At 47.9% G+C, this 23,558-nt stretch overlaps 1 protein-coding gene across 2 annotated transcripts; it reads right to left on the bottom strand.

The window, feature by feature from the left end:
* Positions 1–22: 22 nt before the first annotated feature.
* Positions 23–10,177, bottom strand: LOC136789887 (POTE ankyrin domain family member A-like). Of its 2 annotated transcripts, none has more exons than XM_066991188.1 (11): positions 9,792–10,177; positions 7,496–7,610; positions 7,080–7,253; positions 6,885–6,991; positions 6,269–6,406; positions 5,470–5,618; positions 5,257–5,318; positions 4,495–4,647; positions 2,619–2,731; positions 2,041–2,182; positions 23–1,119 (listed from the first exon to the last, which is right to left on the bottom strand). In XM_066991188.1, the coding sequence occupies exons 2-11, from the start codon at positions 7,499–7,501 to the stop codon at positions 775–777; spliced, it is 1,389 nt and encodes a 462-aa protein (XP_066847289.1). In that variant the 5' UTR covers positions 7,502–7,610; positions 9,792–10,177; the 3' UTR covers positions 23–774. The 2 variants fall into 2 exon arrangements, with proteins under 2 accessions (XP_066847289.1, XP_066847288.1); XM_066991187.1 differs by having other exon boundaries at positions 26–1,119; positions 8,698–10,169.
* Positions 10,178–23,558: the final 13,381 nt, after the last annotated feature.

The raw sequence follows: 23,558 nt of genomic DNA, 5'->3' as shown, positions 1-23,558 counted from the left end.
GGGTTCCATGCACCTGAACAAGACACCCACGGCAGCTCAAAAGCACTTCTTGGACCTCTACTTCAGGGTGCCCATGGCTAGGGAAAGACGGGTTGAGACAGCTGCTGGTGAGCGGTAAGTTACAAAAGCATCACTGGCTCAACTCCTAAGACAGGGCTCTGGAAGTGATCTTGGGCAAAGCCAACTTCAGACAGGTGGAGTTCCACCTGCCAGACCCGGAAAATGCTGTGGACCTGTGCCATGGCCTGTGAAGCCACTGAGCCCGCCATCCTTGCTGTGACTCTCAGCTCGTCCTTCCTCCACAGAGCAGCCTGCCCTCAGTGTGCCCTTGCAGATACTGCTCTGCACGTTCATTTTGACCCACAATGACAACTGCTCTGCGTTCACCTGCTATGTATGACAACAGAAGGAGCATCAAGGAGAGAACAGACAACTCACAATACAAGAAGGACCATAGAAAAGAACAACAGAGGTATGGACATGAATAGACAAAAAAAGAAATCACAAAAGCGTGCAGAATCCAGAGCTCACCTTTACCTTTCGCATAGCCAGTTTCAAGGGCCCAGCCTCACTCAGGGGAGGCCACTTGCCTCCTCACTACCACCAGCAGTGAAGGCAGAAGCCGGAAACTCCCACAGGTCAACCATTCATTTTAGTCTGGAGGACACCAGTTCTCAGCACTCTGTTCTTACTTCAGAGTTAGTGCTAAGACACTTCTGTCTCTGTAAGACAGTCCTCTGCTTGTAAGCCTTTTCCAAAGGCTCCATACACAATTCACAGGGACTTCTGTGCCTGTGGAGAACAACGCCTCACAGAAAGAATGAGGGGCAAGACCCCAAATACAAACATCACCTGCGACTTCTGGTCCGAGCACTTGTTCCTTGTCAGGCTCTTTCTTATCTCTGTCTCATGCTGTTGCTTTTGCCTGTGACCCACCTTGTAAGTCTTCAGAAGAGCTTTGATGCATGCCACCTCTTCTTGCAGCTGGCCATTGCTCTTCTCCAGTTTTTCCTGAGACCCACGCAGAGCAGACAGCTCTTCTTGCAGGTCGCAATTTTGTGCTTCTAGCTGCCTGCGTTTTCCAGACTCCATCTCCAGCTGCTGCGAAAGTTCATTGAGCTGTGGAGAGCAATGCATAAAGGGGTAGGGCGTCAAGATGGTCTTTGTCACCTTCTGACTCGGTATTAAAAGCAAAGTAAAGGCAGGCTCGTCTTTCAAGAGAAGAACAGCTTTAAGATCTTTGCTGACAGGATTCCCCAAGTTTCCATCCTTCCTCGGTTCTTTTGCTAGGGACGCTCTTGCCCAAAATGCTCCTCTGCTCATGGGACATCAAACACACCTCTACCAGACACCAGAAAGAATGCCTATTGTGTGTGGAGGGAAGCGCTGCAGTGCAGAATGGACTAGGCACGAGCAACAAATACTCTTCCTGCCCTTACTCTGAAAGCTTTGGAAACAGTGCCTCAGGAGGCCACTTTGACAGAACTGCTGGAGGAAGGCATTTTCTCTCTAGGTCAAAGCTGATGTTTAGTTGCAAGGATACGGAGGATATAGCAGATGTCCCATTAAGTCCCAAAGGCCAGCTGCGATGCTGTCTTACTCTTCTCCCCCAGAAATACACCTTTTCTACACCTTCTAAAAATACACTCGGGAGGTTCCTGCCTTTTATAAATAGATAGAAAACAAACAAACAAAAATCCCTCAAAACAAACACAAACAAAAAATAAAAACAAACAAAAACCCGGAAACTTAATCTTCATTTTACACTGCCTAAACACAATGCCATTCCCTGTCATTTAAGAGAACTCTTCTAATGGCAGTGAAGCCACGAGAATGCTACGAGCCTTTGGACTAAGAATGAGCCACCACAAGGGCACTTGACTCCTTCTACAATACCTGCTATGTATGACAACAGAAGGAGCATCAAGTAGAGAACAGACATCTCACAATACAAGAAGGACCATAGAAAAGAACAACAGAGGTATGGACATTAACAGACAAAAAAAGAAACCACAAAATCCTGCAGAATCCAGAGCTCACCTTTGCTGTTAATTTATCAGCTTCACTGGCCCCTTCAGAGCAGCTGCTCATCATGTCTCTTGCAGTAGTGAACTGGGGCTCTCTTTCTCTGGCCTCATATTCTCTTAGTTTCTGCAGAGCTCCGTTCAGAAGCCTCCTTAACCTGTGCAGCAAATTAGTCAAGAAAACAATGAGGTAGGAGGTGAAGGAACTACCAGCCTGTTTCACATTCTCAGACATAAACAGCATAGAGAAGCCTTGCTTCTTCTTTAACACGCTTGACAGACCAGGAGTTAATGAGAAAAAACAGCATTTCAGTGCCACAGATCACTTGGAGGGTCCACCTTGCACCTGAACGGAGGAATAAATGGAGAAGGGACTTCCTGCCCTCCCAGGAGAATTGCAGGGCAACCTGCACTTGAAGTTCTTTTGGCAGCTCTGTAAAACCATAGGCACGTGTACAGAAGAGCCTTGTAAGACCTAGCGTGAGGCTTGAATTTGCTCACAGACAGTTACCCTCACCTATTTTTACATTCAGCCTCCATGAAGCTTGATTTCTACTCTATGGGATCTCTCTTTAAAGTGCTAACATGCCATACCTGTGACATTCTCTCTGCAGTTCGCTGTTTCTTTTCATTTCCTGCTCGAGGCGCACTTCGACTGGGCATTTCAACTCGACCAGCTTCTTCTCTTCCGATCTCTCACACTGACACTTTCAAAACAGAAGAGATACATTGCATAATCAGGCTGGAGATCTGTTACTAGTGAAGTTCCCCAAGGCTCCATTTTAGGACCAGTCCTCTTCAATTTTTTTATAAATGACTTGGATTAAGGACTTGAAGTTCTTTTGAGCAAGTTCACGGATGATACCAAATCAGGTGGAACTGTTGACTGTCAAGAGAGGTGAGGCCTTGCAGAGAGATCTGGAGAAATTAGAGAGCTGGGCAATCATCAAGAATGTGAAGTTCAACAAGAGCAAGCATTGGATTATGCACCTGGGAAGGGGCAACCCTGGCTATACATACAGACCGGGGAAAAGATGCTGGATGGCAGCCCCACAGAAAGGCATATCGGGGTTTTGATCGACAGCAAGCTGAACATGAGCCAGCAGTGTGCCTTGGTGGCCAGGAAGGCCAACCGCATCCTGGGGCACATCAAGAACGGCCTTGCTAGCCAGTCAAGGGAACTGATTGTCCTGCTCTGCTCTGCGCTGGCGAGGCCTCATGTTGAGCACTGTGTGCAGTTTTGCGCGCCACAGTATAAGAAAGATATAAAGCTGTTAGTGTCCAATGGAGGGCAACAAAGACGGTAAAGGGTCGAGAGGGGAAGACGTATGAGAAGTGGCTGAAGTCACTTGGATTGTTCAGCCTGGAGAAGAGGAAACTGAGGGGATATCTCATCACGGTCTACAACTTCCTCATGAGGGGGAGCAAAGAGCCAGGCGCCGATCTCTTGTCTGTGGTGACCAGCGATTGGACCTGAGGCTGCGACAGGGGTGGTTCAGGCTGTCTATCAGGAAAACACCTATCAGGAAAAGGTTCTTCACCAAGAGAGTGGTCGAGCATGACAAAGTCAGTGAGAACATGGGAATATGAGCTGTGCTTTTACTCATTAGGTTCTACAACTAGGTCAGTCTTCTGACTGAAACAAAGGATTGGAAGTGCACCACCACCAGGCACAGCTGGGGACCTCTCTCCATCTTTCTTAGCCTCAACTATCAGCAGCTCTTTGTGAGGGTTTCTGTTTCTTAAAACAGAGGGAAGGCTTAACGTTTTTTCTCTTCTTGGAACATAGCCTGAGAGACTGGGCAGGGGCTTTCTACCTACGCAAAAAGGCGGGCAGTGGAGAATGGAATCTGCAGAACTATTGTTGCCTCCAATGGCATTTCAGCAGTTGTAAAGCAGAAGCCAGACTTCGTTCTGCCAGAGCTTAAGCATGGCCTGGAATCTCCCTGCTGCTTCTGAGAACATGCTCGCGGCCAAGGAATGCACGCTGAAAGCAGAGCTGCAAGCCCTCAATGCTATTCTCTGGTATCTCTTCGTTGTTGGCGTTAAAAATTGCCACATAAAGGTTACCAGAGCACTGGTGAAGTATGGTGAAAAGCAACAGTCCACTCCCGGCCAGCCCTTTTGAGAAGCTCAGAAGATTTTAAGCAGCAGGAATAATCTTTGCTGCTTCATTATGTAGAATATGCTTCCCCTAGACTGGAACTCTAACTGAAAGGCCAGCTGCAGCGAGGCCCAGGTCTCCTAGGAGCTTGACCAACCTTTGTTAGAAGCCAGTTTTTACAGACAGTAAACTACTCTGGTCATACCTACCCACCAGAAGGTGGCTCCTAATGCACGGCCTTGCCCCTCCTGCTTGTGAAAAGCTCCCCAAAGAGCCCATTGTGTTGGTCACCAGCAGAGAGGGGAAGAAGGGAAGAGAAAGGGCAACCACGCTGAGATTTATCCCTATAGTGCAGTCTTTCCATACCTCAGCTTTAAGTCTGTTCAGTTGCGCTCGCAAGCATTGTATGCCTTTCTCCATATCACTGTGCTGGCTCTCAGGATATTCAGGTGTGGCTTCTGACATGAATAGTCTCTGAAGAACATCAGGAAGCTCTAGCTGCAGCTGTCTGTCTTGATCCTAAAGAAAGGGGGTTCCGTGGGTGTAAAAAAGTCAGTGAGAACATGAGAATATGAGCCATGCTTTTAGTTTTCGTTCTACTATTAGGTTAGTCTTCTGAGTGAAATGAAGGGTCGGAAGCACACCAGTACCAGGCATCTGCACAGCTGGGAAACCCTCCCCATCTTTCTTAGCTTCAACTATCAGCAGCTCTTTGTATGAGCTATTCTCTAGTATCCCTTGGTTGTTGGCCTAAAAATCGTCCATCTAAAGGTTATTGGAAGGCTGGTGGCATATGGTCAAAAGCAATAATCCACTCAAGGCCAGTTCCTTTGAGAAGCTCAGAAGATTTTAAGCAGCAGGAATAATCTTTGCTGCTTCATTATGTAGAATATGCTTTCCCTAGACTGGAACTCTAACTGAAAGGCCAGCTGCAGCGAGACCCAGTTCTCCCAGCAGTTTCACCAACCCAGTGCAAACTGAGCAGCTGGGCTGGAGCACAAGTAGTTCAAGGGCCCCAGTCACAAACAAGTGGCAGAGGCAGCAACAGAGGTAAGCGAGCCCAGAGGTAAACTTGCCCCAAAGTAAGCGAGCCAAATGGGAGCCCAGTGGGTCCTTCACAGAAAGTACCTTGCGATCCCAGGGCAATTCAGCCTCTTCCTCCTGCTCTGCTCCTACAGCTGGCAGGGCACCTACAAGGGATGGACGAAGCGAGACAGTGTGAGCATTCCTGGCACTCTGCTTTTCCCTGCCAGTCAAGCCCTGCCCCCAAATACGGGAAGCGGTCTGACATCAGGCCACATTAGTTGTCTTCATCAGCTCTTCCACACTTCAGGATCCTACCTTCTCCATCCAAAGCAAGTGTGGCCAGTGCAAAGCGCTCAGTCCTCGGAGAGCAGAATCTGCTGGGGACTGCTGTGTCTTGTGCAGCGCCAGCAGAAGCTTCTCCCGTCTTTTCACAGCGTGCATGTTCTACCAGTTTCTTGCAAAGGCTACACGCAGAAAGAGAGAACATACAGGCAGTCAGATCCAAAACATCCTTGCCTAGTATCCTTGCTCTTGCCTAGGACAGCAACTGACTTGGAACCAGTTCAGAACTGTCTGTGTGCGGTGTCAGTCTCCCCATGATGGTGGACCTGCTACACCACCAGGGATCTCTTTGAGGGTTTATCTAAAGGGACACTGGTAAGATCCCCACTGAAAGAAAAGGTGCCTCTTTCCTGGTCAGTGGAGCGGAATCGGGCTTAGCAACACAAGCGGGATTTCTAAGAAAGCCTTGTGGGTGGAAGTTCTCCTCTACTTCCAAATCCTCTCTTGACTTGGGAAGGTGATTTATGAGAAGACATCACCGAGCCCAGCTTCAAGAAAGGTCTGAAGATATCGTTAAGCCTTTGTGCATCTATCACAAAGGGTGACAAATCAGCACGGACACTCTGACAACTCAGCCGCTCTAACAGTGACGTAACACTGAAAGAAAAAGTGCCTCTTTCCTTTTCAGTGGTGTGGAACTGGGTGTAGTAACACAAGCAGGATTTCTAATTTTCTTTTCATTAAAATTTCTGCAGCTACCGCAGAGGGTGACAAATCAGCACGGACACTCTGACAACTCAGCCGCTCTAACAGCGACATACAAAACACTCACCCAACGTGTCCTGACTGGAGAGCATAATCCACTGCCGTGTAGCCAGCGATATCTTTGCAAGTAATGTTGGCACCGTAGGAAAGAAGTAGCTCTATTACATCCATTTCCCCAGCAGAAGCGGCAAGCATAAGAGCAGTCCTAAAGCATCCAAAAGATGGTATGAAACATAGCAGCATTTGCAGGCTCTGTGTTGTTGTTATTCTAATCCCTGTTTCCTCCCCAAACAATTCCCTCCCCGATTCCTACAGGCACAGGGAAAGCAAAGCCACACACAGGGGAGTGCTGGAGGACTGAGGCTGGAAGACACCTCCAGACGCCTCCTGGCCAACCGCCTCCCCAGAGCAGACTCAGCCACGAGGCCAGAGCACGTTGCTCAAGGCTTCTTCCACTCTGCTCTTCAAAGCCTCATAGGATGGAGGCTGCTCAAACCCCTGGTGCCACCTGCTCCCCTGATTAACCTTCCTCATGCTGAGAGGGTTTCTCCTAAGCAGCTGTGGGAAGGCCTCTTGTTTCACTTGATGCCCATTGTCTCTTGGACAACACTGACTCTCCTTCTCCTGTTCATTCCAGTGACAATGCTAAGGAGAGCCACATGCACTTTGGAGCAATGCCTCACCTTCCAAACTCATTTTTATCACACGACTTCGCTCCTTTTTGAAGAAGAAACTTTACCATCTCTTTATGATGGCTGGAGATGGCAAGAAGAAGCGGGGTATTTCCCTCCTGAAAGGATAAAGAATGCCCGTCAGAACAACCCAGACGAATTAAGTGCCTTTCCCAAAGAGCAGTGCTGCCCAAATTCAAAACTTACCCAGTCCTTTGCTTCAAGGTGTGCACCATGCTCAACTAACATCTCTGCTAGAGACGTGTTAGGAGCTGCGGCAGCCAGGTGAAGGGCAGACTTGCCTCTGTAACCTTCCAGGTTTGGGTCGGCACGGTGCTCTAGCAGAATCGCCACGCATTCTTCATGCTGGCTCTCCACTGCCTGCAAACAACACAAAGAAAAGGAAGGACTTGTGCCATGTTTCACTCTGTCACAGCTACAGCAGCTTCCCAGTGCTGGAAGATAAGAGCGTCTTCCGAGATGAGCTAGTGTATGCCTATTACGTGCCGATTACAACTTTCATGTTTCTCTACAGGTCGGTGTGAAGAATGCGGCAAGACACTTGTCATTGGAAGCACAATTGATAAAGCCCCACTTAGAGCAGAGTAACGTGTTCCACATACCATCATGAGTGGCGATCTGCCAGTGTTGTCACAAAGGTTCAGCAGGCACTTCTCTTGCACCAGGAATCGAACAACGTCTGCATGGCCGTTCGCACAAGCAAGGTGCAGCGGTGTCCTAAAACCAAAATAAATTAGCTTTCCACAGGCAGGCAATGCCCCAAATCACTTCTGGCTGTGGAACACGCGCAGGGCCACAAGTCTCCACTTGCCAATGCCAAGCAGAACGTAAGCTTTGGAGGCTGTGGAACTCCATGAAGAGTGCGAAGTCAGTGTAAGTCTCCAAGTTTTTCCACAATCACTCGAGCGGCAGAAGGGCGGTGAATGCCCTGACGCTGATCACCCACAGGACAGGAGAGAACTGCTAATGCCCGAGCGGCTGCTAAACAACCCCACAGGGAGAGGACAGGGCAGTGGCGGTCGGCAGCACACCCTTCAAGCAGCGCTCGAGCCGCCCCAGCAATTCCAAGCAAAGCTGGATTGTTCCCCTCTGCCAGCTGAGAGGGAAAAGCCCTCTCAGTGACCAGCTCTTGAAGGGAATGACGACACGGGCTCCAAGATAGTCGAGAAATGGAGACCCTTTATTGTCCCAATGCCAGATCTTACATAGTTTTTCTGAGCCCCTCCACGCGCTGCACGTGGCTGGCAAACATAGTTACAGACTTCTGGTTGGTGCATTCCTTTTGATCACGCGTAGCCCTCTATAGGCCCGTCCGAGCCTAACAACTCCTCCTTAGTGGTTCCCACTTTCTCTTACTCTAGCCTGGTTACCACTCTATGCCTCTGAGTAACCTTCTTCTTAACCCGTCGCGCACTGCTGTATCAATCAGATCCAGTTTGTCACTGAACGGGTCACACCCATAAGCTCTGACCCAGGGTTCCAGAGGAGGCGGTGCCCTTGCTGCCGTGCTCCTGACTCTGCCCTGGGCTTCAGCCGTCTCTCTGCACGGGGCTGAAGGCTTTGCCAAGGGCTGGTAGGAGCATGTGCTCCCGACTATGTCCAGTGCCACTGACTTCAGGGCGAGAGGCTGCCTGGCCGGACAACGCCCAGCCTCAGCCCTCCATCGCCTCAGCTCTTGCTGACACCTGCTGCAGAAGGAGGGTTGGTGCCAGAGCCGCGTACGCAGCGGCACCAGGCTGAAGCTCGCACGCCACGGGAGAGCGATCCCACCCCAAGCCTTTAAGCGCACCCCCCAGCCCCTCACCGCTTTGCCTGGTCTCGACGGTTTTTGCCTCGTTTCCTCAGCCACCAGTGCCGCCTCAGCCGGGCCAGGTCGCCACGGGCGGCCGCGCGGTGCAGCCCGTGCAGGCCCTCCTCTGGCAGCTGGTGGGCATCGCTGTCTCTGGACAGGGAAGTGCTGCTGGGCATCGGATGCTCCTGGCCCCGGTGGAGGAGCCCCAGGAGCCTCTGCATGCTGCAGCAAGGATGTGGGCACAAGCCCACCTGGGGCCACCAGAGCCCTGCGGGCCCTGCTTGGGTCCGACACGGACAGGCGCAGGGGCAGGGGAGCCGAGCCCCGAGCAGCGGCTGTGGCCTGGTGCTCCCAGGCAGGGCAGGGACGCACCGAGGCTCCCAGCCAGGGCAGCGCTGTTGCTCCCACAGCAGAGGCAACAGCACTGAGCACTCCTGCTGGCAGGGGTGCACATACACTGCGTCTCAGCGATGGTGGCACATTGTGTCACAATGGGCATCACCAGGGGCGTCACAAGTGTCCTCTTAAGTTGGAGGGCCACACCCCCCCACAGTCCAGCAGTGACTGCGGCACTTTCTGGCTCCTGCCTTAAGAGCTCTTTGTGCCTCAGTTGACGTTCTTCCGCAGCGTGGATGGGGATCTCGGGCCATGCGATGGGGCAGGGCTCCTCAGGAGGCATCGAGAACGTGCCTGGCTGGCAGGGGCACTGCATTACTTCCCTGTGGCCATGGTTGAGCTGGCACCTGCCCCAGTTGTACTGGGTCTGTCTGGGATGGAGTTAACATTCCCTGCGGCAGCCCATATAGTGTTGTTCTCTGCACTGGTACAGAATCATAGAATCATAGAATCATTAAGGCTGGAAGAGACCTTCAAGATCACTGGTCCAACCATCACCCTACTACCAATGTCACTCACTAACCCACGTCCCTAAGCGCCAGGTCCAACCTTGCCTTGAACACCTCCAGGGACGGTGACGCCACCACCTCCCTGGGCAACCAGCTCCAATGTCTGACTGCTCTTTCTGAGAAGAAATGTCTCCTCATTTATAACCTTATCCTCCCCTGGTGCAACTTGAGGCCATTCCCTCCAATCCTGTCACTAGTTACCTGAGAGAAGAGGTGGACCCCCAGCTCCCCACACCTTCCTTTCAGGTAGTTGTAGACAGCAATAAGGTCTCCCCTGAGGTCTCTCCAGCTTTATAGCCCTTTTCTGGACACGTTCCAGGGCCTTGATGTCCTTCTTGCACTGAGGAGCCCAAAGCTGAACACAGTACTCAAGGTGCAGCCTCACCAGAGCAGAGTACAGGGGAAAAATCACCTCCCTGGTGCTGCTGGCTACACTTTTCCTGATACAAGCCAGGATGCCGTTGGCCTTCTTGGACACCTGGGCACACTGCTGGCTCACGTTCAGGCGAGCATCGACCAACACCCCCAGATCCTTTTCCTCTGCACAGCTCTTGAGCCACTCTCCCCCAAGCCTGTAGTGCTGCATGGGGTTGTTGTGGCCAAAATGCAGGACCCGGCACTTAGCCATGTTGAAACTCATCCCATCGGCCTCTGCCCATCGAACCATCCTGTCCAGGTCACTCTGCAGGGCCTTCTGTATTTTAGGAGTAGTTTTAGCTGTATTTTAGGAGTAGTTTTCAAAAAAATGCCTAGTTTGAATGTTTAGGGAGTAGGGACACTTGAGGATGAAGAGGGCTGCAGAGGACTAAGTCTAACACTGGTGTGCAATAGTCCTTTGCAGGTTCCCTTTAGATGTTCTGTGTGTAGCCTGTGGTATTTCCTTCACTAACTTCTGAAATGCTTGTAGTTGGAGGTGAAAACGTGTTCCTTCCTTAAGCATTCCCCTCTTATTGTGCGTTTCCCTATTTTCACAGCTGAACATTATTACTGATCAGATGAAGGTGGAGCAGACGAAGTCCCAGTCCAGAAAACAAGCCATAGTTCTACCAAGATGGAAGTAGACTGCTAGCACTTGCCTTCTGCCCCGTAATTCGGGCAGTTTCCAGGCAGTGAGCAAGAGCAGTCATTGGCCCCACCATGCTGGCATGAATGCGGCGGTTCTGTGCACATAACAGCCTGCCTTTAATTCCAAGTTCTGTCACCCTCCTTGGCATTTAATAAACCATGTCATGTAGTGCGGGTCTTCATCTTCTTCTCCCTTCCCTTTGCTTCTCCCCTCGGGGCTTTGCTTCTCCCCTCCCCTACTCATTTGACCGTTCCCTCTAATTCCCGCCGCTGGCAGGGGCACAGCATTACTTCCGCATGGCTGTGGTTGATCTGGCAGCTGTCCTAGCTCACCCCCACACTCTCCCGGGCACAGGGCAGCACTGTACCCACATCCAGGGACAGGTGCCCCCTGACGTCCAGCTCCTGCGGGGCCATTCTTCACTTGTGCTGCCACAGTGCTGTCGCTGGGTTGGTGACAGCGGCTGAAGGTGTCCCTGTGCTCCAGACCGTCTGGGTGCAGAGGGCCCTCCCCGAATTTGCCAGAGGAATGGCAGAAGATCTCTTCCTATAGGAGTATTGGGTTTACATAGCAAGGTTTTATTTGCAGGGCGCTGCAGGGGTAGCCTCTGTGAGAAGAGTCCAGAAGATGCCCCATGTTAGATAAGGGCCAGATTCCGTTGGCTCCAAAGGGACCTGATGCTGGCCAGAGATGAGCCAAAAATTGCTGTTTGTGCATCTGTGAAAGCATATTTAAGAAAGGGAAGACAAACAAACAAACAAAACTGTGGAACAACATCAGCTGGGAGAGGGAGGAGTGAGAACCAGCCCTGCAGACACCAAACTCAGTGCAGAAGGAGGGCAGGAGGTGCTGCAGGTGCCAGAGCTGAAGTTCCCCTGTGGCCTATGGAGAGGCCCCCGACGGAGCAGGCTGTCCCCCTGTAGCCCATGGGTGGAGGAGCCCCCGGTGGAGCAGGTGGATGTGGCCTGGAGGAAGCTGTGGCCTCAGTTTGGGAAGGTGTTGTGTTGAAACCTGGCCAGCACCCAAGCACCACACAGCCATTCACTCACCCTATGCCCTTCCCTCCATGGGATAGGGGAGAGAATCAGAAAAAAATGAAGCCTGTGGGTTGAGATTGAGACAGTTTATTAGGACAGAAAAGAAAGGAAAATAGTAATGGTAATAGTAGTAGTACTACTAATGTATACAAAACAAGTGATTCAAATGAAATTGCTCACCAGCCACTGACCGATGCCCAGCCTATCCCCAAGCAGCTGGTCCCCCCACCCTGGCCAGCCACCCCTATATATTGTTTAGCATGACATCAGATGGTATGGAATACCCCTTTGGCCAGTTGGGGTCAGCTGTCCTGGGTCTGTCCCCTCCCAGCTCCTGCTGCACCCCCAGCCTGCCCGCTGGCAGGACAGAGCGAGAAGCTGAAAAGTCCTTGGCTTAGTGTAAGCACTGCTCTGCAACAATTAAAACATCAGTGTGTTATCAACATTATTCTCATCCTAAATCCAAAACACAGCAATATACCAGGTACAAGGAGGAAAATTATTCTAACTGAAACCAGGACAGAAGGACGGCATCCCATGGGAGGGACCCCGCATGGAGCAGGGGCAGAGAGTGACGGTGAAGGAGCGGCAGAGACGAAGTATCAGGGACTGATTGCAGCCCCCATTCCCCCCTGCCGCTCAGGGGGAGGAGGTGGAAGAGGGTGGGTGGGACGAAGTTGGTTTTGTTTCTTTCCTTTGTTTCTCACTTCTCTGGCTTGTTAGTAATAGCCAATAGATTTTACTAATTTCCATACTCTGAGTTTGTTTTGCCCTTCACAATAACTGTTGAGTGAACTCCCTGTTCTTGTCTCAACCCTTGAGCCCTTTTCATCGTATTTTCTCCCCCTTTTCCCTTTGAGGAGTGGGAGTGAGTGAGCGGTTGTGATGGAGCTCAGCTGCCCACCTGAGTAAAACCACCACAGAGGTGTGTCCCACAGTCACTCCATAGGCAAACAAGGGGTCTTGCAAAGTAACTCCTTCACAGGGGATGAGAACTTCCCCCTGCCCCCTTCTTTTGCTCCCTCCATAGAGTTTCACAGTCTCTTACAGTTTCTCTATCTCTGCTGTGCCCTGTCTTTGAAGCTTCACCATGACCTCCGTGGCAGGTCCACCTGCAGGCTTTTTTAAACTTTTGTGGTAGATAGTTTTACAACATGAGTTGTTTTATACTTCCCATGTTCAATGTTTCTGTTAAGATTAGAACAAGGTCCTTAGTCAAGAGAAACCCAGCTCTGTGCAGAGAGAGGTGCATAATTAGGCAGAGATTTTTCAAAAGACCAGTTCATGCTTGGACAGGACTTTCACACCGCCTTGTTTCCTTTCAGCCTGTGCTGCCCAAGAAGGAATGAATTCCTTTCAGTAAAGAGAGTAGCTGTCCTCTCAGAAACGTGTTGCTGCTTTCCATGTGCACTTTTTGCCACCTAGTGGCACAGCATGTTGCTTTACCATTTGCCTCTAAAGATTACACCTTGTTTATACAATAAAAAATAATCTGTCCTTGCTGTTGGAGTCCTTCATCAAGCAGCAAGGTGCATCTATCCATTCAGGGTACTAACCGTACTGCTGTGAAGAAGGGTTCAGGAGACTAGGTTTTCTTGAACGGTCAGTCTGGGAAAATATCCTCTGTCAAAACCACAGGGATACTCAAAATTCCATTGTTTATTCCATAGATGAGCCCCAGAACAGTTAGGCATGCTGCATCTCTGAAATGCAGCACCTGTGTTGTGCAGGTAGCTAAACCAGCTCCAGGGAACTGATGCCAAATTGCTTTACAAGAATTTAAGAGATTCATAAAATCCATAAAAATTGCTTGGGGTGGAAGGGACCTTAATGATCATCTAGTTCCAGTCCTCCTGGCATGGAATCATTTAGGTTCGAAAAGACCTCTAAAATCATCAACTCAAACCATCACATAACACTACCAAGTCCACCTCTATGCCATGCCCCTAAGCATCATATTTACACATCTCTTAAATACCTGCAGAGACAGGGACTTCACCACTTCCCTGGTCAGCCCATTCCAATGCCTAACCACCATTTCCATTAAGAAGTTCTTCCTAATACCCAATCTAATCCTCCCCTGGTGCAACTTGAGGCTACTTCCTTCTACCCTATCACTTGTCACCTGATAAGAGAGACACCCACCTTGCTACAACTTTCTTTCAGGTAGTTTTAGAGGATCATATGTAGCCACCTTCCTGAGCTTTCACCCACTTTTGAAACAGTATATATATCTTGGAAATTATTTTGTCTTTGTTGATGGCTTATTCTAGTTTCTGTTGTGAGGCTATGATAAGTGTCTTTTTGTATCCATAAATTAGATGTCTGATGTTGGTCACCTCACATCTGAAAAATGTTATGATCCTCCCATTAGTAAGTATCGGCATGGATGGTATGTGCTAAAAGGCTATAGCACACGTCCTAAGTGGGACTGATTTCACACACAGGAGTAGACATGCCATAAAGTATATATGTTCATGGAGTGTTTCAGAAATGTCCTGATTTCCCGAAAAAGTTACCTCAGAGCAGACTTTTATCAAAGCAGCTTTACTGGAGCAACCCTCAGGAGCAATCTTGCAGAACAGCACTGAAATAGCCAACTATTTTCCAGTAGGTTATAGCATCTGATAAAATGCTACGCAATGCTTACCTTTGATAATCAGGCTTTTCCGATAATGCATTTTTCTAAGAAAATAGCAGGTTTTGTTTCCCAAGGTATATAAGCACTGTGCAGTAGACAGTCTAGTCAGAGGCACTATTAAAATCCCAGCTCAAAGTAGCACTGCACCAGAGATAGCGAACAAAGGTACTACCTTGCATGGTAGTACAGCTTTCTTAGCACAATTAGATTATGTTCCCATAGCTAGATTTGCTCTTATAAGGAAGTGAGCTTGTTTAGCAGTATTTTCACCCTATTCATAAATATGCCATAAGAACAGACCCTTAATCCCACCTCATTTGTTGTGTCTACAGAGCAGTTTTCCCACTGAGCTCCAGTGGCTCACCTCTCTCACGGAACATGTGTGAAACCTGCTAAATTGCTTTCCCCTCATGGAAACTTCACAAATGGCTGCTGCCCAATTGTTACACCACTTCCAGATGTCTAGTTGATACATGTTTATTTAGTAAGCATCTGTGGTGATTTAGGATGATTTTGCCACCAGCTGCTTGTTACTGCCTTCTACTCAGACTAAAAGGGGCTGGCTTTCACTTCTGAGGTTCATGTAAGCATTCTCTATGGGCTTTGCCTTTTAAAGTGATCAACTGCTTTTTTTGCCTGAAGCTGATGAGGAAGCACTACACAAAATAATTCACATACTCTGTAATAACTTTAGGTGGAGATACTTGGCTGTTGTTTGCAAAAGTACTCTCTGATTACATGGAGCTGTAGGATAGTAATTCCGAGATAGAGTCAGTAACCAGAACTTGAAAGTGGCAAGTCTTCACTCCAGTAGAATCCAAGAGGAGTGAATAGTCATAGCCTGAATGCAATACAACATGAAGAATTTTGTGTCTTTTCTGTGCTCCTTCTTGGGGTATGCATTTTATTTTTAAAAATCTATTGCTCCAAGACAAGAACTGGATTTGAATTTTTAAAAAGCTAGAAAAGAGAGGAAGAAAAAGGATTCCAATAACAAAGATAATCTGAATGTATATTTTATTACTGAGGTACTAAATCTTTCATAATCATAGAATCATAATAAATTGAAGAGTTAATTTGCTAATACATAATGAATCCAACAAATATAAATGATATATGTAAACCCACATAAGTAGTCCCAGCAAGTAAGCCAGATTGCCTGCAACATCTCATGAACCCCATTTTACCTGCTTTTTACTGTAGAACAGGGTTATGTACTGTACCAAGCTGGGGAGAGAACCCTTTCCTTATCTTTAAGTGGTGTAATATTATTAAGGAACAATGCTCTAATGGTTTTGTTTGTTTGTTTGTTTGTTTTGTTTTAATTTGGCAGTGGGGGTGGGGGGAAGGTTTGAAATTCAGTTGTGTCTTGGGTCTAAGGGTTGTGGTTTCCAGTACTCTTGAGACCATCTTCCCTTACAAATAATTTTCAGTGTGCTTAGTTTAAAATTTTAATATCATAGAATGAAAGTAAAAGGCTCATTTAATAATTAAGCCTTGTAGTGGTTTAAGACTCAGCCTTCTGTTATTGCTATTGCCCATAATAATGGTCCTTTAAACATCTGAGAGAAGCTGAGAAACTGCCAGGTAGCTATAAGAGTGACATAAAGAAGAGTGATCTAAAGAAACTATTCTCTTCAAGTGAGGCCTTTTTATAACTAATTAAAATGAGTAGCTAGAAATGGTAAGGTAACACTTTCTCTGCAGCTGGTGGTTGACTGGCTGCATCTGTTATTTACAGAACAAGCCAGTTACTCTTTTTTTTTTTTTTTTTTTTTTGGGTGGTGGTGGTGAGTGGATAGGGTTGGTATTGAACAGTTTGCTGAATGCAGTTAGCTCTTTTTTACCACCCTTCCCTATTCTGGCACCTGGCAGTTGTTACAAGCACTTGTTTCTCATCTCACATTTAAATAGCAAATTGGCTTGCAGTGTCTGTACAGATCTTTCTGCAAAAGGCAGGGAGAGTTGTACTGCATATATAACTTTTTTTTATTATTATTTTTTTTAATTTTCTGTATAAAACTTTGACCCATAACTAGAGGAAAAACAGGCTTTTATTGGCCTACCAGTAATTACTGAAGAACAACTATCTTTTCAGTAACTACAGTAAGAGGCAAATAAGCAATAAATTTTAAGGTGTTTAATGAAATTGCAACATCTCCCTAAAATGCAGGATTGCCATTGGTCATTGCATTTTTAATGTAATTAAAAGGCAGGTAAGCAAATAATCATCCATGCAATATAAAGACTGGAAAGTGTAGGTTAAATTTGTTTTGCAGCATTAGGTGTTTAAAAGTATTGATTTCTGTAGTTGCAGATAACTCAGAAAAATCTTATGCTAAAGAAAGAAAAAAAAATATGGGGTATGAATCTTACATGAGCTAATGAAAGGATTAATTTTGGTAATAAAAATATTAATAGTCTAAGAATAATAACATTTAAATTATATGAAATAATTGTTTGCATTTCTTTGTTCTATCTCTGGGTACCATTGCTATGCCATATATTTACTTTTTTTGTCTGTTTAGTTTCCACTAGGGAGGTTTTTAAGGGAGTAGTCACAAATCAGTCATGTTTTTCTCAATTTCAAAGATTGGAGCTTCTTTTCTATGTATTTCAAAATACAGTGGTCCTCTGTAAATGCCTTGCAGTATTCTATGATTCTATTATTCTATTTGTTGCTTTCTTTATATACACACATATGCACATATATAGTTGAATAAGCATGTATATATAAAATGTTAGGCTGTTTAAAATGTGTTAACTAGCATTAGAATACAAACTGTAGCCCTCCTAGATCTTCTGCTTGTGAACAGAAAGGGTCTCATGGGTGAAATGGTGATTGGTGGCCATCTTGGCCATAGTGACCATGAAGTAGTTGAATTTAAAGTCTTTAATGATAACAGGAAAGCTGCCACCAAAAATTCAATGCACTGAGGAGAATAGACTTCAGGCTACTCAGGGAACTAGTTAGTAAAGTCTCCAAGAAACCTGTTTTTGAAGGTCCATCAGTACTGGTCACTTCTCAAGTACCGCCTCTTAAGAGCACAGGTTCAGGCAATTCCAAATTGTTGGAAGTCAAGCAGGCTGATTAGGGATCTTCATCTAGAGCTTAGGTGGAAAAAGAAAGTGTATGACTGCAGGAAGTGAGGTCAGGTGACACTGGAGGACTACAGAGATGCTCTTCGCCTTTGTAGGAAGAAAATTCATGCAGCCAAAACTCAATTAGAGGTGAAGCTGGCCAGTACTATGGAAGACAATAAAAAAGTTTTTTTTTTTTTTTAATATGTTAACAGCAAGAGGAGGACCTGAGAAAACATTGGTCCTTTACTTGATGAGGGTGGTCACCTTACAAAGAGGGACATAGGTAAAAAAGTTGTTTAATGCCTTCTTTGCCTCTGTCTTCAACATCAGTGATGGGCTCTGAGTTGGAGGACCATGACTGTGGTAACGATAAACTCTCAGCCAACTCCAAACTTGCATGGAATTTGCTGTGCCATCTAAATGCATATAAGCCCATGGTGCCCGATTGATTCATCTGAGGGTACTCAGAGAGCTGGTCGACGTCATTGCGAGAGTTCTCTCAATTATTTTTCAACTGTCTTCAGAATATGGAGAGGTCCCAGTTGTCTGAAGATGGCAAACGTTTTTCCGGTTTTCAAGACGGGCAAGAAAGAAGATCCTGGTAGTTACAGGCCTGTCAGTCTCAATTCAGTGCCAGGTAATTATGAAGAAAACTATTTTGTGAGTTATTGAAAAACTTCTGAAGGACAATGTGGTCACTGGTCACAGTCAACAGGGGTTCATGAGGGAAAGGTCCTTCTTAAAATTAACTTTATTTCCTTTTATGACAAGGTCACCCACCTAACTGATCACAGGAAGCCAGTTGATATATCTATATATTTATTCCATTAAAGATTTTGGTATGGTTTCTCACCATTCATTTTGGGCAAAAGGTCCATCTTGACAAGTATATAATATAATTGTCTAGGGTAGAGAGGCTTTGCAGAAAGATCTTGACAAATTAGACATCTTGGCAATCACCAACAATAAGAAGTTTAACAAGAGCATGGGCTGGATTCTGCACCTGGGAAGGGGCAACCCTGGCTATATGTATAGACTGGGAGATGATAGGTTGGAGAGCAGCCCCACAGAAAGAGATTGGGGGTTTTGGTCAACAGCAAATTGCATATGAGCCAACAGTATGCCTTGGCAGCCAACTGTACCGTGGAGTGCATCAGGCACAGCACTGCTAGCTGGTCAAGGGAAGGGATTGTTCCACTCTGCTCTGTGCTGGCGCGGACTTAACTCAAGCACTGTGTGCAGCTTTGGGCACCTCCATATAAGAAGGACATAAAACTATCAGAGAGTGTAGAAAGGAGGACTACAAAGATGGCAAAGGGTCCAGAGAGGAAGATGTATGAGGAGTGGCTGAAGTCACTTAGTTTGTTCAGATGAGAGGAGGGGAGGCTGAGGGGAAGCCTGCATCTCCCTCACAAGGGGAGTGGAGGGGCAGGCGCTGAGCTCTGCTCTCTGGGGACAGTGACAGGACCCGAGGGAATGGCATGGAGCTGGGACAGGGGAGGGTCAGGCTGGGAGTTGGGAAAAGGTTTTTCACTGAGAGGATGCAACAATCTTTATGGATCTCTTTCAACTCAGGATATTCTATGATCCCATTATTCTGTGAAATTTACTTGTTTTCAGAGGAATTCTGGCTGTAGACTACTTAGGAAAAATCTCTTTCCTTCTTTGTAAAGGGCCAAGCAATTCTATTATCGCTAGTAGGGAATAGGTTCGTGCCTGGTTCACCTAGCCAAAAAGCACATGGAGTCAGAATCCACATGAAGGTCTTTATTCTAATTCCGCCCTGAATTCTAATTCAGAATTAGGTTCTTAGCAATCTTTCGCAAAGCAAGCACACTCTCAGCTAGAAGCATGGTTATTTATACATAGCTGTTTGCAAAATTACTTCCTTTTACAGTTTCTGATTGGTTGTTCTGATCGGCATAATTTATCTCTTCTAGGCAAGGGAATTACGGGATCAGAAGATTATAGATTTGGGGGCAGCTGTTGTATCATTTCCCTATAGGTGGGAGTGATTTTTAAAATGTTAATTAGCCTTAATGAGTATAAAGGTTACAGTGTGGTGGTTCCCTTCCAGTCACTTCCTCATTCTTTTTCAGTGTCCTGGTTCCAGTTAGGACAGAGTTAATTTTCCCTCATAGTAGCTGGTAGGGTGCTATGTTTTGGATTAGGATGAGAAGAGCGCTGATAACATGCTGATGTTTTAATTGTTGCAGAGCAGTGTTTACACCAGGCCAAGGACTTTTCGGCTTCTCGCTCTGTCCTGCCAGCGAGCAGGCTATGGGTGCAGCAGGAGCTGGGAGGGGACAGACCCAGGACAGCTGACCCAAACTGGCCAAAGGGGTATTCCATACCATCTGATGTCATGCTAAACAATATATAGGGGTGGCTGGCCGGGGTGGGGGGCCGGCTGCTTGGGGATAGGCTGGGCATCGGTCAGCGGGTGGTGAGCAATTACATTGTACAACACTTGTTTTCTTACACATTATTATTATTAATACTATTATCATTATCACTATTATTATTATTATTGTTATTATTATATTCCTGTCTTAATAAACTGTCTTTATCTCAACTCACCGGCTTCACTTTCCCGTTTCTCTCCCCCCCATCCCAGAGAGGGAGGGGGGAGGGTGAGCGAACGGCTGTGTGGTGTTTAGCTGCCAGCCGGGTTAAACCACAACATTCAGTAGTCAAGGTCAGCCACCTCGGGGCCGGTGCAGCAGCAGCCGCAGTACCGAACCATGAGTTCAGGGGGATCTCTGGCCCTTGCTTCACCAGGACTGGCCTGGGACAGCAGCGCAACCAGGCAGCACCTGCCAGTTGAAAGACGGGCTGACAGGGAGTGGGCATTGCCAGGGAAACGGTGACTGTGCCCATGCCTAGAAAACGCCTCCAGGAGGGCAGCGACACGTTGGTCTCCTGTGAGGAGGGAGGGGTCAGCAGTGAGTACACACTGCTGTGGCAGGGTGTGGGAGCTCTGCACCAACTCTTGACAGTGTGCGAGATCACCCAGCTACCATGGTGTCCACTAGACAGAGAGCTCACTCCAAAAAGACTGTGGCAACCCAGATGAAGGGCCTGACCAGAGACGTGGCTCTTCAGACCTATGGCTGCAAGGAGTGCCTGAGCCTGCCACTGCCGGGGGAGGACAGCGGGGAGACCGCCTGTTCTCAGGTGGAAGGTCTGCTCGCCATGGTGGCTGAGCTCAAGGAGGAGGTGGAGAGACTGAGGAGCTGTGCTGGGACACAGGAGCTGTTCTGGGATCTCTGGGATGGAGATAACTTTCCCTGCAGCAGCCCATGCAGTTCTGTGCTCTGAACTTGTAGCTAGAACAGCACTGGTATCACTCCAGTGTTGTGTCTATTGCTGCACAATACTGGCACTGCATCAGGACTCCCTCCAAGCCCCCAAGAGCAAACAGGCTGGGGGTGGGCAAGTGATGGGGAGGGGACATCACCAGGGCAGCTGACCTAAACTGGCCAAAGGGATATTCCATACCACATGATGTCACACTCAGCAATAAAAAGGGGGGCTCTTGTGGTGGAAGGGCCTGTCCTCCTGAACAACTGTTACAGGTATTGAGGCCCTACTTCCCAGGATGTGGCCGAACATTGCTCGTTGATGGGAAGTAGAGTGTAACTTTTTTTTCCTCTCTCTGTGCTTCTGTGCAGCCTTTTTTTTTTTTTTTTTTCCCTCTCCCTTTTCCCTTTAATTAAATCATCCTTACCTCAAACCTTGAGCAATTTGTGTGTTTTCTCCACCTTCCTCTTTATGGAGGGGGAGTGAGAGAGCGGCCATGGTGGAACTTGGCTGCCCACCCAAGTAAAACCACCACAGGAGCATCAGGGCGTGTGAGCAGGAGATTGCCTGGTGGAGTAACTACCTGGTGTGCCAGAGGGAATGGCGCTGGGGGGATGCCCCCCAGAGGGTGGTGGAGCCCCTGCCAGGACAGGCAAACAGGGCGTGGCATGTCAGTCAGGGCATGGCACATCAGTTCGCACAGCAGTGCACGGAGGCAGGGCGCACTCGGACAGGGAGAATGGCTCATCTACCGGCTGTCTACCTATAGCTAAACCAGCCATGGTCTGCACTAGGCAGAAAGCTCTTTCTAGGAAGACTGTGGCAACCCAGACTGACTTCCCACTCAAAAATGTGGCAGTTCAGGTCTCTGAATGCAGGAAGTGCCTGAGCCTGTTCCTGCCATCAGAGGGTGGCAGAGACACCGTGTGTGTGAGGTGTGAGCAGGTGGATGGCCTGGTCAGCCTGGTGGCAGAGCTCAAGGAGGAGGTGGAGTGGTTAAGGGCTATCAGGGAGTGTGAGCAGGAGATAGACTGATGGAGCAACTACCTGCCAGGCCTGAAAGAAAGGCACCGGGATGAGGCACCCCAAATAGTGGTGGACCCCCCTGCCCTGTCACTGTCGGGAAGATGGAGGGGACCTAGGAGAAGAAGAGGAATAGAAGCAGGTCCCTGCTTGGCGTTGCGGGCAACCCCCCTCCCTACCAGCCTCGCCTTATGCAACAGGTTTGAGGCCTTGGAGCTTGAGAGACTGCTGAGGCAGATGGGTCTCTCTAGCTTGGAGAAGAGGAGAGTGAGGGGTGAACTTATTAATGTTTATAAATTTGTAAAGGGCAAGTCTTTTTTGGTTGGAGTGTAGCGGGCCTCAGATCTTCTGTATCCCCAACTCCAGAACCCTAGGGGTCGACCTCGAGTTTCTCCAAGCTCTTTCTGCCAGAAGCTCCAGGTGGGGCCATTCTCCCCAGCTGCAGTGTAGGGCACATTCTTTACACCTGGTCCTATTTGGACTGGCCCAAAGGCTACTGCATGAGCTATTTCCTGCTTAATTTTTTCAAAGGCTTGTTGTTGCTTGCAGCCCCATTTGAAATCATTCTTCTTATGGGCTACTTGGTAGAGCAGGTTTACAATCAGACTGTAATTTGGAATGTGCAGTCTCCAAAACCCCACGACACCTAGGAAAGTTTGTATTTCATTTTTGCTAATTGGTGGAGACATAGCTGTTATTTTGTTGATCACATCCTTTGGGATTTGATGACGTCCGTCTTGCCATTTTATTCCTAAAAACTGGATCTCTTGTACAGGTCCTTTGACTTTATTTTGTTTTATGGCAAAACCAGCCTTTAGAAGGATTTGGACTATTTTCTTCCCTTTCTCAAAAACTTCCTCTGCTGTGTCACCCCACACAATGATGTCATCGATGTACTGCAGGTGTTCAGGAGCTTCCCACTGCACCAGTGCAAACTGGATCAGTCCATGGCAAGTGGTAGGGCTGTGTGTCCACCCCTGGGGCAGCAGATTCCAGGTGTATTGGACTCCCCTCCAAGTAAAGGCAAACTGTGGCCTGCACTTTGCTGCTAAAGGGATGGAGAAAAATGCATTAGTGATATCAGTTGTGCTGTACCACTTGGCTGCCTTTGATTCCAGTTCGTACGGGAATTCTAGCATGTCTGGCACTGCAGCACTCAGCGGCAGCATGACTTTGTTCAGGCCACGATAGTCCACTGTTAGTCTCCACTCACCATTAGACTTTCGCACTGGCCATATGGGACTATTAAAGGGTGAGTGAGTCTTTCTGATCACTCCTTGGCTCTCCAGTTGACAAATTAGCTTATGGATGGGAATCAGGGAGTCTCGGTTTGTGCGATATTTCTGCTGGTGCACAGTTGTGGTAGCGATTGGCACCAGCTGTTCTTCGACAACCAGCAACCCCACAACAGAAGGGTCCTCCGAGAGACCGGGCAAGGTAGACAACTGTTTAATGTCCTCTGTCTCTAAGGCAGGTATGCCAAAAGCCTAGTGGAACCCTTTTGGGTCCTTGAAATATCCTCTCCTGAGACAGTCTATGCCAAGGATGTGTGGAGCATCCGGGCCAGTCACAATACGGTGCTTCTGCCACTCATACCCAGTTAGACTCACTTCAGCCTCCAATACAGTTAACTGCTGGGAACCCCCCGTCACCCCATGAATACAGATGTGTCCATTCTCGTCCTTTATAGCTTGATAGCATTACAGTACACTGTGCACAGGTGCCTACTAAAGCCTTATACTTCTGTGCATATGATGTGCCAGGCCATTGAATCCACACAGTCCAATAAACTCGATTGTCCCTTTCCTCCCCCT

This window comes from Anser cygnoides, chromosome 1 (genome assembly GCF_040182565.1).
Source record: "Anser cygnoides isolate HZ-2024a breed goose chromosome 1, Taihu_goose_T2T_genome, whole genome shotgun sequence".
Taxonomy (NCBI): domain Eukaryota; kingdom Metazoa; phylum Chordata; class Aves; order Anseriformes; family Anatidae; genus Anser; species Anser cygnoides.
The sequence above is the reverse complement of the archived record's forward strand: the minus strand, read 5'-3'. Positions and strand labels throughout refer to the sequence as shown.

Bases quoted from the DNA above. Each gene is read 5' to 3' on its own strand.
- LOC136789887 (XM_066991187.1), bottom strand. From the start codon at position 8,906: ATGCAGAGGCTCCTGGGGCTCCTCCACCGGGGCCAGGAGCATCCGATG. The intron at 6,992-7,079 runs GTAAGTTTTGAA...TTATCCTTTCAG, and splicing joins ACCTTGAAGCAAAGGACTGG to GAGGGAAATACCCCGCTTCT. The intron at 4,648-5,256 runs GTACTTTCTGTG...CCCTTTCTTTAG, and splicing joins AATTGCCCTGGGATCGCAAG to GATCAAGACAGACAGCTGCA.